The sequence below is a fragment of the Podarcis gaigeae genome (assembly GCF_964106915.1).
Source record: "Podarcis gaigeae genome assembly, chromosome: 15".
Classification (NCBI taxonomy): Eukaryota; Metazoa; Chordata; class Lepidosauria; order Squamata; family Lacertidae; genus Podarcis; species Podarcis gaigeae.
In genome coordinates, this window is record NC_139692.1 from 1,622,675 (window position 1) to 1,638,786 (window position 16,112).

A 16,112-nucleotide genomic window follows, 5' to 3' on the forward strand; every position below is an offset into this window, starting at 1 on the left:
AGACATCTCCATGGATGGCCTTCTGATGTAAGAAGTTGCAGAGTTCCAGTAGACCCTATTCCAAATCAGAAACAGGTAAAGGAGCAATTAGGCTGCATCAACTCTTTTCCTGGGATGTGTCCTGAGGAAAGCTGGCGCAGTTGGAGCCCAGAGGGAGTAATCACTTCCAGCTTTCCTAGTGAGGAAGCAAATTCCTCTTTAAAGAGGAACATTAGGTCTTCTGGCCTCTCCCCACACATGCAAAGGGCCCACCTGCCAAAGACGCAGCACCAGAACTGCCCAAGAAAAAAAGGGATTATATATATTTCTTTCTCTGAGAAAAACGAGAGGATGGTGTGAATGTGTATACACCTGAGATGCATTGGATCAGAGTACCAGGCAAGAAAAGTGGGAAGGGACAGAACACGACAACTAAGTGGACAGTATTGGTGTGAGCGGCAGAATTGTCCCAGCCCTCTGCCTGCTTGAGACCAAAGGTTGCCTGAAAGCAGAGAGAGAAAGGGAGGCAGTTGCAAGTGGCTTGCCTAATTTTCTTGCCATGCCAGAGTTCTAGCAGCACATCTGTAACCAACATTTTGGCTTTTAAGTTCTTGCTCTTTTTTTGTTTTAGTTCTAAGCAGGGTAGGGAAGCCAAATCAAGTGGGGGAGAGGTATTTTTAACCCTTTCCACAGCACTCTTTTCATAACCCAAATTCAAACTGCTGTTTGCCCCAAAGGGAAAAAGCGTGCAGGTACATTACGTTTCTCCTTTATGGAGCATCAGCAATCCTCCTCTGGCTTGCACCTTCCTGAGCCTCCTGCCAATACTGCTTCCTGTAATCTGGCAGTGAGCCATTTTGGGGGCTTTGATTTTGGGCCCTGGAAATCTCAGTTCTCTTTGTGCTGTTAGATTAGGATGCCACAGTTCGGCATACCCAGAATTTCTGCTGATTTAACAGGGTAGGATCTTAAACATCTTCCAAGGATGTTTCTTGAGCTGTGGGTAGCATCCTTCCCAGGTCTCAACCTTGTCTCTACTGCAAACAGGTACACCAAAGTTGCATTGATAGCCATCACTTGAAGCTCGGCTGAAGGTCCTGGAACTGTGCTTTAGGTTGAATCAGCTTATTAGACCCCTCTGCCTTCAACCAGACTGCAGTGCCTCTTCTTGATGCAGTCTCTCTCTTTCCTGTAGCTGTGTCCCTCTCTGTATCTTAGCTGCTTCTTAATTTGGCTGTTTGTGGTATGCACTGTAAGAGTATGGCCTCTCACTGCATGCCCCTCCAACTGATTCTTTAAAAGTAACATTATTTTTCCCCACCTCAGCCCATTCCCTTGTACTTCCTCTCATCTTTTCTCCCTCTCTCATTTCAGAAAAGAACCAGCTACCGAAAATGCGTCCTCCAGGCTTGAAATTTCGCCTGAAGAAGCGCACACAAGCCCCATACTGAACTTGGCTGCCCTTCCATTTGTTTCTCAGGAACTCCACAGCACCTCCAAAGGAATGGGTTCATCAGTATTCCTCATGTTCCCCAAGACAGGGAGAACCCTCCTCCTTTGTTCTACCCTAACCTTGGAGGTTTTGCCATCAAGAAAACAGCCCTATTCGTTGCCCCAACAGAACTCCCCAAATCCTTTCTTGACTGAACTGATTGCTGGTGCTTTTAACATTCGTTGTTGTTTTTCGATTTCTCTGGTTTGTCATTGACCAGCTGACCTTGTTTTTGCCTTTTTATTGTGTCTGTGACATTTTCCATTGATAAGTAAAGAGGGGCACCATGTCCTAGTCTCTTTCCTGCATCTCCTTGTTGTCCATGTGTCTGTTTTTCTTCTTGTTTATCTGTTCAGTAAGCAGGTAATGGTTATGCCCATTTGTTATGTGCTGTGTAGCATCATCCGTACATAGAGGGTAGTCTTGGCTAGGATTATGGGCTCTGGCACCATCCATTTTACTGTTCACATGCTGTGGAATCCTGATTTGTGCTGCTGAGAGACTTAGTGAGGGGCTGTCCTGCCAATCTGGGTGGTGCTGAGCATCAGAGTAGCTTGGTGCTTTGGTAGTTTCTTTCTGCATTCTGAGAACAGGCGGGGGAGGTGCTGGAGTCAAATGGCCCCGTCGGAAGAACAGTCACTAACCTAGCCTAACATAAAGCAAGGAAGAGGCAAGCAGTGGCATGAAAAGTCCAGTTTATTCAGTCAGCAGACTCAAGTGGAAAAGCTTTTGTTGGACTATGGACAACTATAGACAGTTCCTGAAGGCCCCTCTCTGCACATTTCTCTGGGAGAAGGCGAGACAAAACTGCTCTTGACATGCTGCTTCATTGGGAGGGGGCCTTCAAACTTCCATTACTTGAGGACTGCTACCGCCCAGGAATAGCTCTACTGTTTTATTCTGCTGATTGCATAAACTGGCCCAAAGTGTTTTGTTCTCCCTTGTTGAGGGAGGACTCAAATCGTGTGGTAAACCATAGAATTTATGAAGGACTTAATCTTGCTGAAATCATGCCATGGGCTCACTGACACTGGGAGGAAGTTGCCAGGTTTCAAATTAATTCAGCTGATCTAGATGCCACTTTGTCTACAATACCTGTGTTGGTCAGCAGGGGGCAGCTGCTAAGCAAGTGACGCTTCTTTCCTAGACAAAGATGAATGCTCGAAGGATAATGGTGGATGCCAGCACGAGTGCCTGAACACTTTTGGCAGCTACGAGTGCCAGTGCCGCAGCGGCTTTGTGCTGCACGACAACAAGCATGACTGCAAAGAAGGTGCGTTACATGGTTTTCTTGGTGAAAAGGGTCCCCCTTGTGGATCTCCCAGTGCCAATGCCAAAATCCTTGTCTGAAAATCCATAGGCATAAAAGGTTGGTTGGGTCCAGCGATGCAAGATAGATGCCCTCCATCTGTGTAATACGTGCCAGCTGTTGACCACTTTCTTAACATGTTTTGCATACAGAGGACCCCACTTTCAATCCCTGGCCGCATCCCCAGGAAGAGGGAGCAGGCGGAGGGAAAGATCTTTTTCTGCCTATGAAGCGGGAGAGTTGCTGCCAGTTAAGAATAGGCAAGACTGGGCGAGATGAAGCAAGGGCATAGGGCAGCCCCCTGTGCTCCATGGAACTAGGGGTGTCCATGGGGCAAGGGAAGATATGGGGCCAGGGTCAGGTTTTTGTAGTAGTATTTAATGCCGGGGTAGAGAGCCTGTGGCTTTGCAGATGATGTTGGACTACATGTCCCCTGAACCCTGGTGCTGCTGGCTGATGGGAGTGGGAGCAGGAACAACATCTGGAATGTCACAGGTTCCCCATCCTTGCTTTGAATATAGGGGTGGGGAACTTGTAGCCTGCACACATCAAGAGGCCCTAAAGCATAGATCACAATTTCCCCCTGTGAGGCACCCATGTGTCCCACCTCTGATGTCATATGTGATATCAGATGTGGGGCAGGTGAAAATGCAGCTGCTGTGGAACAATTTGAAGCCTTAAAAGTGCTTCTTCTCAGGGCCAGTTTACTTATTGGTGCTGGCAGCAAGCCTGCCCCAATTAGCTGCACAAGGGAGTTCCACTTCGGGAACTTGGTAGCACAGCACATCCCAGCGGACTTCATGTAGGCAGCCAACAGCTGATGGGCACCTACAGCAAGCTGGCTGGGATCTGCACTTGCAGCAAGCCCAAGAATCCACAGTGCAAATGCTCCTCCTTTGTAGGTGCAACTCCAGCTGTGTCCGCCAATAAGTATTTTTTGTTTTGCCATTGTGACATCGGGTGATTGGCAGGAGGGAGTCTGCATCCACTCATCAAAATGGCTTGCAGAGGGTTAGGGAGGTCAGTATTTGGCCCATGGGTTGAATCCTGTTCTCCTACCCTGCTTTAATGCAATGTACTGTTACACAGGGGGACGCAGGTGGCGCTGTGGGTTAAAGCCTCAGCGCCTAGGACTTGCCGATCGAAAGGTCGGCGGTTCGAATCCCTGCGGCGGGGTGCGCTCCCGCTGCTCGGTCCCAGCGCCTGCCAACCTAGCAGTTCGAAAGCACCTCCGGGTGCAAGTAGATAAATAGGGACCGCTTACCAGCGGGAAGGTAAACGGCGTTTCCGTGTGCGGCTCTGACTCGCCAGATGCAGCTTTGTCACGCTGGCCACGTGACCCGGAAGTGTCTCCGGACAGCGCTGGCCCCTGGCCTCTTAAGTGAGATGGGCGCACAACCCCAGAGTCTGTCAAGACTGGCCCGTACGGGCAGGGGTACCTTTACCTTTACCTTTTACTGTTACACAGATACCAGATCCCAGGCTTGATTGTTTCACTGCTTGCTGAAGAACTAGTCTGGCAAATGTACTGTGCTTGCTCTCACTTGAAAGTTGTTGGGGTTCAGCAGAGAAGGTGCCAGACTAGATTTGGAAGATCAAGAATCAGATCTGTTTTGTGCTGTAGATTCACAGGGGTGGGTAGGCCACTGTCCCTTCGGTGTGGTTCATCATGCTGTGCTCTTTATGGAAGAAGCTGCCCCTGAACTGTCATCTCAAGGGAGAAAACTCCATGGATCTCAATACTGGATTGTTTGGTGGTTTCTGGTGCTCTGGCAGTAGCATTAATGCAAACGTGTGTTTTTTAACAATTTGCTACTTTGGAGGAGCTTGGTGGGGTAGCACAGTGGCTGCATGCTGGACTGGCTCATCAAGTGTGTTCTTCCAGGACAACAGTTGCACTTTCTCCCAAGAAACCTAGAGGGTGGGGAACAGAGGATCCATCTGCTGTTACAACCTTGGTGGCATCTAAGGAGAGTTCTGGGCAGGCATGAATGAGACCAGAAAGAGCTTTATTTAGGGGAGGATGAGCAGAGGAGAAATGAGTGAGAGAAAAGCAGAAGAATTGATTGTGGTGGAATCTGGGTGGGAAGTGAGTATTTAGCAGGTAAATTCAAAGGGAATTTGTTTGGGCAGGTTTCTTTGTGGTGGGGTGTAAATTAACTGAAGGGAAATGGATAGCACATTGTGGCCCAGACTCCCCACCTTTTCCCTGTGCTCCTGTCTGTGGCCTTGGGCAAGTCCAGCCAAATGCCATGGGAAACTAACATATGCCCTTGCATGTGATCTTCAGAGGGACGCTACCTATAAACGCAAGGATTGAATTTATTTATCATGGCTGATGGGTTAATGGGTGGAACTAGAATGAAGCCGGGTGGAGGAGCTGTGGGTGGGTGTTGCTGAGGGGAGAGACTTGGTAGACTTGTAGCAATGGGGGTATGAATTACCCTGCTCAGTTCTTGGCCCTAAGTGGGGATAGACTGTGACCTATTCCACAGGATTGTGGAGGGGCAAGGAGAGAAGTCAAATGCACTTTGCATGTTTAAAATGCTATATAATATTTTAGGCAGTGTTAATGTGCCCATTGGACTATCCATAACATTATATCTAATTCCCAGGGAGGCCGAAAATCTCCATGGTTTAGAGCACAAGCTTTTCATACAGAAGGTTGCAGGTACAGTCCCTGCTAACCTCAGTTAAAAGGAAAGAGATTAGCTGAAAGGGAAAAACCTCTGCCTAAAACAGCTGCTGCCTGTCTGGTATAGGCAATACAAGACTAGATAGAGAAATATTCTGATAGATTAGTAAAGGTCCTTCCTATTTTCTCTGTGGCCATTTCATCAACAACTGTCTGTAGTGACCTTGTATGTGGTGGATAAAGAAAGATGGAATGGAAATAGAAAGTAGACTTCATGGCATCTGTCTATTTACTGAGTCCCACTTCTTACAGCTGGCTGTGATCACAAAATGACTTCCATCACTGCAACCATCACCAGCCCAAACTGGCCTGATAAATACCCAAGCAAGAAGGAATGCACCTGGGCAATAACAACGACGCCAGGACACCGTGTCAAACTGGTAACTGAGCAGGAGAGAAGAGTGTTAGAAGGAAAAACAAGGCATAGATCAACAGGGTTTCAAACTGCATTTAGACTGGCAGTCCTCTTAACTCACCAGGAACAGATGCGGGCAAATAAGGGGTCAGGTGGGGAGTCCCTTACCATAAATAACAACAGGTTGTTTTCGCAGAATTTTTGTGGAAGGAAGGGTGGTTCTTTGCTGATGATTAAAAAAAACCAAGAACCCTGAAACATCACCTCTGGGAGACGACAATCTTTGTTATTTGTATGCCACTCCATAACACTAATGTCTCTGGGCTGCTTTCAGTAAAAAGCAATGCACATGTGAAATAAAACATACAAACATAAATCTGAAGAAGTGTGCATGCACACGAAAGCTCATACCAAGAACTAACTTAGTTGGTCTTTAAGGTGCTACTGGAAGGAATTTTTTTTGTTTCAACATAAAACTAAAAACTTTAGTCCTCCCGGTGAACTGGCTCACCAAAGTCAGCACCTGAAGCGTCTTGGGATTTGGCACCTGGCAGCCGTAGTATCAATACTAAGCCTTGAGAGTCATGATCTGGGTTTCCAGTTGGAAACCGCCAAGGCAAGGGGGTATGAATGAATGTATGTCTGCATGACAAAGCAATGTCTTGTCGTGTGAGGCCAGGCAGTCTGATGTGGCCTGTGGCCACCATCCCCTCCGCAGAGCAGTCCTTCAGTAAAGCCACGCGCTGCACTTTGCTGCCCACTGTGTTTGTAAGCAAGTTTCCTATTTCAGACCATCCGGGAGCTGGATATCGAAGGCCACCAAGAATGCACTTATGATCACCTGGAAGTTTACAATGGGAAAGACGCCAAAGCTCCTGTCCTGGGCCGGTTTTGTGGATCTAAAGAACCAGACCCCATTATCTCTTCTAGCAACAGGATGTTCCTCAGGTTCTTTTCAGATAACTCCGTCCAAAGAAAAGGCTTTGAGGCAACCTACACATCAGGTAACACCCAGCACTGGTTCATTGCCAAAGCAGTGCTGTTTTTCTAGAAAAAGAGGTGCCGGAACTCACCATGAGCTCCTCCCTCGTTCTCTTAGAATGGCAATGGCACTCACCTGAGAGGGGCAGGAACTGAATACCTGCTAGTTCCTGCTGGAAAAATAGCCCTGGAAACCAGAATAGTAGCTATGAAGGCCTTATAAAAGAAGCTGATGCATCAAATAATCCCAGGGTTTTCTGGTCAAAAAACAGTAATTCACATATAGGAGATAGAAGGGTACCATCCCTGCCCTACTGTGTAAGTGGGTGCACCTTAAACATCTCACTTTCCCTCCCTCCAGTCCCCCAGGAATGTTTAAAGATGACCACACGCCTTTATTTCACCGCTTCCCTGGTGAGCGCCTGCCATGGGGAACCATTTGTCAGTGCCCTGGTGGAGAGAGAATAGCTCAGCGATAGAGCACATGCTTAGATGCAGAAGGTCCCGAGTTCAAGTCCTGGTACGGTGAGTTTAGGAAAGAAAGGTTCAAGAAGCAGGTGATGAGGAAGACTTTATTCAGGACTCTGGAAAACCACTGCCAAACTGAACTGAAAACACTAGACTAGGTGGACTGAAGGCACTTCCGAGATCCCAGCTAAGGGATGTCTAGCCAAATCCAGCTGTCTAGAAGAGTGGGGTGGGATTTCTGTTGGCTAGCAAATGACTCATCTTGTCTGCTTCACTCACTGTGTGAAGGGTGCACTTTCTTTTGGGGCAACCAAGAATTCCACTGTGTGTTTGTTCTTATTTCTAGAATGTGGAGGCCAGATGCGAGCTGAAGTAAAAACCAAGGATCTCTATTCTCATGCCCAGTTTGGAGACAACAACTACCCTGGAGGCTCGGAGTGCGAATGGGTGATTGTGGCTGAAGAAGGCTATGGAGTGGAGCTCATCTTCCAGACATTTGAGATTGAGGAAGAGGCAGACTGTGGCTATGACTACATGGAGCTGTTTGATGGCTATGACGGGACAGCCCCCCGTTTGGGACGCTACTGCGGCTCTGGGGTGAGCTACTTGCTTAGTACCCCTCTTGCTTTCTTCTTGTGCAACTGTTCCAGGAGTCTCTCTCTGGCGGAAACACAAAACAAAGATGGCACAAAGCACTTAGATGATAAAATTGGGACAGGAGCAGAATGCATATCTATATAATAAGACAGAAGTGACTCTGGTGAATTGCTTATCTTTAGAACTTGGGCAAACCGTTTCTAACTTTGTTATGGTGTCAAGGGGCAAGACTGTAATTCTGTAGGATGTCCGCTGTTTCTTTGTCCGTATGAAAACAGCACAAAATTTATCTTCCCAAGAGCCCCAGGATGACTTGTAAAGGCACAGCCACACGGCCAGGTGAGCCTTTTCCCTTGTGGTTCTTCCATCTTTCTTTTTCAGAAGAAGGAATAAATGCCTTCAGTGCTACTGTTGCAGGTTTTTGAAAAGAAGGGTTGCTTTCATTTACGTAGGCATAATGAGCATATGACCCTATCACAGCTCATTTATAACCATTGCAATAGCTGACATATATGCCTGGTTCATTTTTTTATCACTCTTTTAATTAGCAGTAAAAAAAGATAATCCAGTTAGCCTTCTTTTCTTTTCATGAAAGAGAGGTTCAGTGCTATAACACTGTAATGCTAATAATGTTAATTTTTTTAAAAAACCACTTTAAAAAACCCATTAAGCATCAAGGGTGTCATAAGGCAGGCAGTGAGGCAGCTGCCTCAGGTGGCAGGTAATGGGGGGGGCAAGGAGCAGCAGCAGCCAGGGCGGGAGGCCGCACCCCGCTGTGTGTGCCACCTGGCCAGCCGGCTGCCCTCAGGGGCCGTGGGAGAGCCAGGTTCAAGGGCCAGTCTGGCCAGCTGGCAGTTCATAGAGTAGGACAGGGTGACCTCTTCTTTTTGACCTCAAGCAACAGAAATGTTTTGCATGAGCCCTGTTGAGAATGTTGCTAAAATAGAGATAATTACAGTGGTACCTCGGGTTACGAACTTAGTAACTTCTGGAGGTCTGTTCTTAACCTGAAACTGTTCTTAACCTGAAGCACCACTTTAGTTAATGGGGCCTCCTGCTGATGTCGCACTGCCGGAGCACGATTTATGTTCTCATCCTGAAACAAAGTTCTTAACCCGAGGTACTATTTCTGGGTTAGCAGAGTCTGTAACCTGAAGCGTATGTAACCTGAAGCATATGTAACCCGAGGTACCATTGTAAACATATTTTAACATTGTTGCATAAGCATAACCTAATAATATGGGGGCACGGAGGAGAACTTAACTCCTCTTTTGTGGACTTCTTTCTCCTGACTGATTTGCCATACAGCCTGAGCCTGACTCCATATCCTTTTCTACTCCAACCCTTGCTGGAATATTTGGATCCAATGAAGCCCAATACAGTGGTACCTCGGGTTACAGACGCTTCAGGTTACAGACTCCGCTAACCCAGAAATAGGACCTCGGGTTAAGAACTTTGCTCAGGATGAGAACAGAAATCATGCTCTGGCGGTGTAGCAGCAGCAGGAGGCCCCATTAGCTAAAGTGGTGCTTCAGGTTAAGAACAGTTTCAGGTTAAGAACGGACCTCCAAAACGAATTAAGTTCTTAACCTGAGGTACCACTGTAAATACAATTGGAATAAAATAGAAATCTAAAAACACTACTGCAGCCAGTCTAGGTTGATTAAACCCTGTTAGGATAGATACCATAATTAAGCATTTAAGGCTGTAACTAGATGCCTGCTTATCTGGTTGTAAGCTCCATTGAACTCACTGGGGTTTACTTCTGAGTAGACATGCATAGGATTGCATATTATGGTATTTTCCCCTCTATAGGATGCACCGGACCACAAGACGCACCTAGTTTTTAGAGGGGGAAATCAAGAAAAAAATATTATGCTTCTCCTAGAGCTTCTCAGGGCTGCGGGGGAACCCTGGGTTTCCCCCCCAGCCCCAAAGAGCAAAGAAGCCAAGACAGCGAGCGGGATCCCCTGCATTCGCTCCATAGGATGCACAGACTTTCCCCCTTAGTTTTTAAGAGGGAAAAAGTGTGTCCTATGGAGCGGAAAATATGGTAAGCTTTGCACCATAGATTTCTACAGCAGTAGCCTGGAATTTCTGCTGCATCATCATGTGTACACGGCATGGGTGCAGTGGAACCTCGGGTTGTGAACGTGATCTGTACGGGAGGCACATTCGCAACCCGCAACGTTCGCAACCCGCAGGGCCACGTCTGCGCATGCGCGGGTTGCGATTTGGTGCTTCTGCACATGCGCAGAGTGCTACTTAGCATTTCTGCACATGCGCGAGCGCCAAAACCCAGAGGTAACCCATTCCAGTACTTGCGGGTTCGGTGCGGTGCGCAACCCGAAAAGGCGTAACCTGAAGCGCCTGTAAGCCGAGGGAGCCCTGTACTTCACTTACATCCCTTACAGACTTTAAGTAATGTAGCAAAGACCGTTTCCCCTCTTTCCAAACATCTATCCATCTAACTATTACATTTTTATTCTTCCCATCGTCCAAAAAGCTCATGGTAGAAAATATGGTTCCTTCCTGTCTTCACAATAACCCTGCGAGGAAGCTTAGGCTGGGAGATAGTGATGGGCTCAAGGTCACTCAGGTATATTTAGGGCTGCATGGAAATCCCCAGCCCTTGTTCACCAGCAATTTTACTATAGCACATTTCCTCTCCCATTATAATGCATTTGTGAGACCACCTGGTGCAACCTTGGGCAGCACTTGAAACTGAGAGGCCAAATAGAAAGGCAGGCAAAATTGAAAAGTAGTGTATTTGCAACTCTTCAGTACACTTTGCCAGGATAATGGCAAAAGCAGGAGCATGCTGAGAAAGGAGGAGCTTCCTTGCCCCCCTACGTCACCCCCCCCCCCGCAACATCTCTTTGCAGAGGCTTAATTACTGGCACCAATCAGCTCGGCCTCCTATGCAAATTCAACCACCACTGCTTGACTTGCCTAATTTCAAGCACAGATTTGGGTTTTCAAGGTACAGAAACTGGATTTTGGAGGGCACGGATGGAACATAAGCCTGCCTATCCTGAGGAAGGCAGGATCTTACCTCTTAGGGTTAAGAAGGAATCGTGTCTCCCCAGTTCATCTTACCTGTTCTCTCTCTTGATCCTTCCTTCCTGCTAGCCTCCAGAAGAGGTCTATTCTGCTGGTGACTCCGTGATGGTGAGATTCCACTCAGATGACACCATTAACAAGAAGGGCTTCCACCTGCGCTACACCAGTACCAAGTTCCAAGACACGCTGCACACACGGAAGTGATCTCTGGCCGCCCAACACCCTACGCAGGAGAGCAAGCCTTCCAGTACTGGAGGGGCAGGTCTCCACTGTCTGCAGAAAAAGGAAAAAGACACTCTGGAGAAAATTCAAATAGACTGGAAGGAGAAAAACACAATACACCTCAGAGTGTGAAACACTCAAGCAAAAGCAAAGGTGCTGCCAGCTGCTCACACAGACTTGTCTCGGGGGAGTCCTTTCATTTAAAAAACAAATGTCCGTTTCTGTGCCTCTTTGTTTCTTGAGCAGAGTGTCTCCAGGACTAACCACTTCACAGCTTCCATTTACAGTTTGATTCTTTGTCTGCACGGCTCTCTCCCAGTCCTGGAGGTTATGATTTAAATGCTGGGAAATCCAACCTATGGCAGACATTTTCCTTTATAAACTCTATAAAGCAGGTTGACCAGCAAAGTGTCTGACTATACAGACCCAATTGCAGTGGAGAGACTGCCATGCTTGCAGAAGCTGTCTTATCTGTTGTAATGATGTAATAAACACTCTTTCTTGTACTTCTCAAGAGATGCACAACAGCCTCTTTAAACGTTTACTATTGTGAGATTTTTTTAAAAAAAATATTCCATTACCAAGAAAAATGTAACTTGAAAACTTCTTGCTCCTTCATTAACTTTTTTATTTTTAAATTAAATTTTTACTTGGAGTAAAAGCAGAACGTGCAGTCCCCACTTGTCCAGACCTACAAAAAGGGAAAGTACTACAACCAGAATTAATGAAATTACCGTGTGAATCTTTATTTTCATGGGTTCCTTTTTCGTTCTGGTTCTGTGCAATTCTCTTTCTGAAGCTGTTTCAAATGGGGTTTTGGCCATTTCTTTCTTTTCCCCCATTCCAGCTGCACTTTCCTTTTGGGATGGTTTGTTTTTTCTCTAGTGATCACCTTCCCTTCTGGTTTCCTGTTCATTCTTCCTGCCATTCACTTCCTGCTCAAGTGGGAACATAAGTAAGAGCGCTCCTGGATTAGGCCAAAGACCCATCTAGTCCATCATCCTTTTCTCACAGGACCTAAGTGCAAGTGCGCTCTCCCCACTTGTGATCCCCAGCAAGTGGGATTTGGAAGCCTACTTCCTCTGACGCTGGAAATAGATGCTGTGAACTCTCAGTGTCCTCAGCTCAGGCATCAGCTTAGCTGCAGTTTCTTTGGGGGGGCTGTACTTTCAACTCTCCTAATTTCTGTGGAATTCATTGTCTGAATCTTGGGGGGATGAATGCCCAAGCTACTTTTAGATGACTGTAAATGTATCTCCATGGAACCATGAATAGTAGAATGTTCCACAGTCCTTTTTCACAATTCTAGAAGCCAGATATTTGGCCAGCAGAAAAGCATATGTTACTTGAGAACTTTTATTGCAACTGGTTTTTAAAAGGAATGCAGACTTGACCATTTTGCTGAGCAGCTGTAGAAAAGGTGTTCAAAATAGCGCTCGCTACTGTGCCCAATCCTATACCAGTTCATTCAGCTGTTTGGGATTGTGGCCCTTATTTCACTCATCTTCTTATGAAGTCTTCAGAAAAGAGGAACTCTTTCCCAAGGCCCTGCAAGAAGGCCGTGGCCCAGAAGAGCATTTCACCAGAGTCTCCTGGTCTCTGGACCCCATTACCATCTTTTCTTTTTTGCACAGGTATGCATTGAGTTAGAGTTATTCGTACAGGTGACTAACCTGGCCATTTTTCCTTCCCTTTGAGGAAAAGCCAGCCAGCCCTTCTTTGCAGATGGAAAGTTCAACAAAAGGACGGTGGGTGTTGGAGGTTTCCTGGGACCCCAAGGAAGGTATTCACTGCACTAAAAGCATGAACATTCTCACATTGCAAGTACCACCAAGAATATGTCAGCATGAGAAAACACTCAGTTCACTTCTTCACACAACCTGTGAACTAAATGATGCTGAGAGCAGATGACTGACTGACACACGGTCATTGGAGTCTCATAGCTAAACAAAAATTGTACTCTAGCTGGTTGGTTTTAGTCCAGCACTGCACTCCATCACAGTGGCTCAAGTAGTCACTTTGGGTTATACATATTCAAAGTCCAGCTGTGAACTTGCTCCTACATTCATTGGGCTGCAGCAATGCGAACAGAGGCAAGTTATGGCAATCTGTGTGATAAATGAGATGAAGAAAAAAAGGGAGCACTGAACTTGAACAAAATATGAGTGAGAAGGGTATAGCTCCCATCATCTGGCCTGGGGCCAAGGGAGCAGAGTAGGTTTGATTCCAGTCATTTGTCCCTAAAGGAGTAAAATCAGAATTGGAGGTCGCATGAAAGCATTATGGGGAACAAATAATGAATTCCCTGCTACCTCCTATGGCTCGCTAGTAAGCAACTCCTTACATCTAAAAGTAGTAAAAGGACTACTCCCTATGCGGCAGCAGCCACACAAGGGCCACAGGAAATGCCCAGAGGCAGCTCCAAACAGATGCTGCAGCGTGGAAGCCAGTTACTGCATGGAGTCTTCACATCACATGTTCTTGGAAGTGGCTTAAGCTCTCTGTGTAATGGGGATGAGCCCAATAATAAATGATGCTGGGAAGTATTTGCAGTGATACTCATGACACAGCTATTGAGTTTGAATCTCAGTTATCCAGCACTTGAGATGCTTTGGTGCTGACCAACACAGGTCACCATCTACCAGAAAGTTCTCCTTATGCCTCATTGATGAATTGGCAGCTACCGGTGCAGTTCTCATTCATTTCATTGGGCATGCAAATTGTGGGGATAATACTCACATATCCTCATTCTTTTCTACATATTTTGGCTATTGGCATGGACACATAAGCACAGTGTCTTGTGTCAAGCTTTGGGTCAAACAAGATTCAATGCTATTTCAGGGTATTCTCATAAAACTATCATTTGTTGTGGTCTAATGTTTATTCTGGGAGCAGAGCCCCAGTTGCTTATTCCTTTTCCATATATTTTGGTGATTAGTGGTATGGATACATATTGTTGACAGTATGTTGTACCCAAAACAAGCATTGGGCCAGATGTGATCCATATCATAGAGGATTATCATCTGGAATATTATTTGTGATGGTCCAACACTTAACATAGTGTGCGCTGATCCAGTTCCTTATTGTTGTCTACACATTTTAGCTGCTATTGGCATGATAACTAATAACCAACTTCACTATCACAGGAGGGAGGTGAGGACATGGGAAGCTCAGTAGCTCAGCGACAGAACATCTGTTCTGCATGCAGAAGGTCCCAGTTTCACTTGCCAGCATCTCAAGGTAGAGCTGGGAATGTCCCCCATCTAAAATTATTGAGAGCCACTGCTAGCTAGGGTTGATGGGACTTGACAAGTTTGGGAAACTCTGCTCTAGATGATACTGAGTTTAATGGTTTGACTCATCATGTATCCACCTGCTCTGTTCTGGCAGCAGCAAGCACCTGCTCCACAAGGCCTTATAACAGCAGGTGACCTGCTGGGAAGTAACATCCAATGGCAACTCCTGCTCCAGTGGAGCTAGCTGCACAGGGACAGTGAGGCTGGATAGTGCCAGATTTAGGGCGGTGCAGGTGGTTCCCCCCACACAGGATGCCAATATGAGGAGGTATAAAATTTAGCTCTGCTGACCATAAAAAAGGCTGATCGCCGAAGAATTGATGCTTTTGAATTGTGGTGCTGGAGGAGACTCTTGAGAGTCCCATGGACTGCAAGAAGATCAAACCAATCTATCCTGAAGGAAATCAGCCCTAAGTGCTCATTGGAAGGACAGATCCTGAAGCCGAGGCTCCAAGACTTTGGCCACCTCATGAGAAGAGAAGATTCCCTGGAAAAGACCCTGATGTTGGGAAAGGTGGAGGGCACAAGGAGAAGGGGACGACGGAGGACGAGGTGGTGGGACAGTGTTCTCAAAACTACCAACATGAATTTGACAAAACTCTGGGAGGCAGTGGAAGACAGGAGTGCCTGGCGGGCTCTGGTCCAGGGGGTCACGAAGAGTTGGATGCGACTAAACAACAATAATAAAATTTAGGTAAAGGTAAAGGTACCCCTGCCCGTACGGGCCAATCGTGTCCGACTCTAGGGTTGTGCACCCATCTCACTTAAGAGGCCGTGGGCCAGCGCTGTCTGAAGACACTTCCGGGTCACGTGGCCAGCGTGACGAAGCTGCTCTGGCGAGCCAGCACCAGCGCAGCACACAGAAACTCCATTTACCTTCCCGCTATAAAGCTGTACCTATTTATCTACTTGCACTTAAGGGTGCTTTCGAACTGCTATGTGGGCAGGAGCTGGGACCGAAAGACGGGAGCTCACCCCGCCACGGGGATTCAAACAGCCAACCATGCGATCGGTAAGCCCTAGGCACTGAGGTTTTACCCACAGCGCCACCCGCGTCCCTGAATAAAATTTAGAAGACCCGTAACTGAAATCCATTTGGGGCTGCCAAATTTTGGGCACACTCACAGGGCCATATTACCAAAGAGTACCAAAATTCGCCCCTGTGCTGTAAACCACTTTGATGACAGTTTGCAAAGCAGGATATTAATTCATTAAAATAACAGATAAGTTCTGACTCACAGTTAACTCAGTTACAACTAAAAGGGAAAGGATTCACTATTTGTCCCATAGCAAATGGCAGTGGGAGCCCAAATGTTCTTTGAAGCAGGGTGGTGGAAGCAAGATCCTTCTCTGGCCAATAGATTCATTTGGGCAGGTCAACCCCTTGCCGTGATGTTCTTCCAGGGAAGCAGCCTCTCAGAGGCCCTCATTCCTTGGCTGGGGGATGGCACCAGAGTGAGCTCGTCCTGGGATCGCAAAACAGAAAGGAATGAGAGGTAAACTTGGTTCCTACATTTGCTCTTGGACTGCCAGAATGCTGCTGATCCATAAACATTCTTGCAGGTGTGTTGCCTGCAATGTCAAAAATCAGGAACTACTTAAATGAAGGATTTCTCTTTTACCGCAAGAGGCTATTTAAAACAAAAATGACTCGT

General features: G+C 46.7%; 1 protein-coding gene across 3 annotated transcripts in view; it reads left to right on the forward strand.

The window, feature by feature from the left end:
• BMP1 (bone morphogenetic protein 1) overlaps positions 1 to 11,675 on the forward strand; it is a 162,226-nt gene extending 150,551 nt beyond the window's left edge. For 2 of the 3 annotated variants that reach the window (XM_083713470.1, XM_083713471.1), the window contains exons 16-20: positions 2,619 to 2,744; positions 5,728 to 5,855; positions 6,621 to 6,834; positions 7,626 to 7,876; positions 11,009 to 11,675. In XM_083713470.1, the coding sequence (XP_083569596.1) occupies positions 2,619 to 2,744; positions 5,728 to 5,855; positions 6,621 to 6,834; positions 7,626 to 7,876; positions 11,009 to 11,143 (854 nt within the window). In that variant the 3' untranslated portion in view covers positions 11,144 to 11,675. Of the gene's footprint in view, positions 1 to 1,353; positions 2,745 to 5,727; positions 5,856 to 6,620; positions 6,835 to 7,625; positions 7,877 to 11,008 lie in introns of all 3 variants that reach the window. The other variant, XR_014558116.1, reaches the window with a different exon arrangement.
• The last annotated feature ends 4,437 nt before the right edge of the window (positions 11,676 to 16,112 follow it).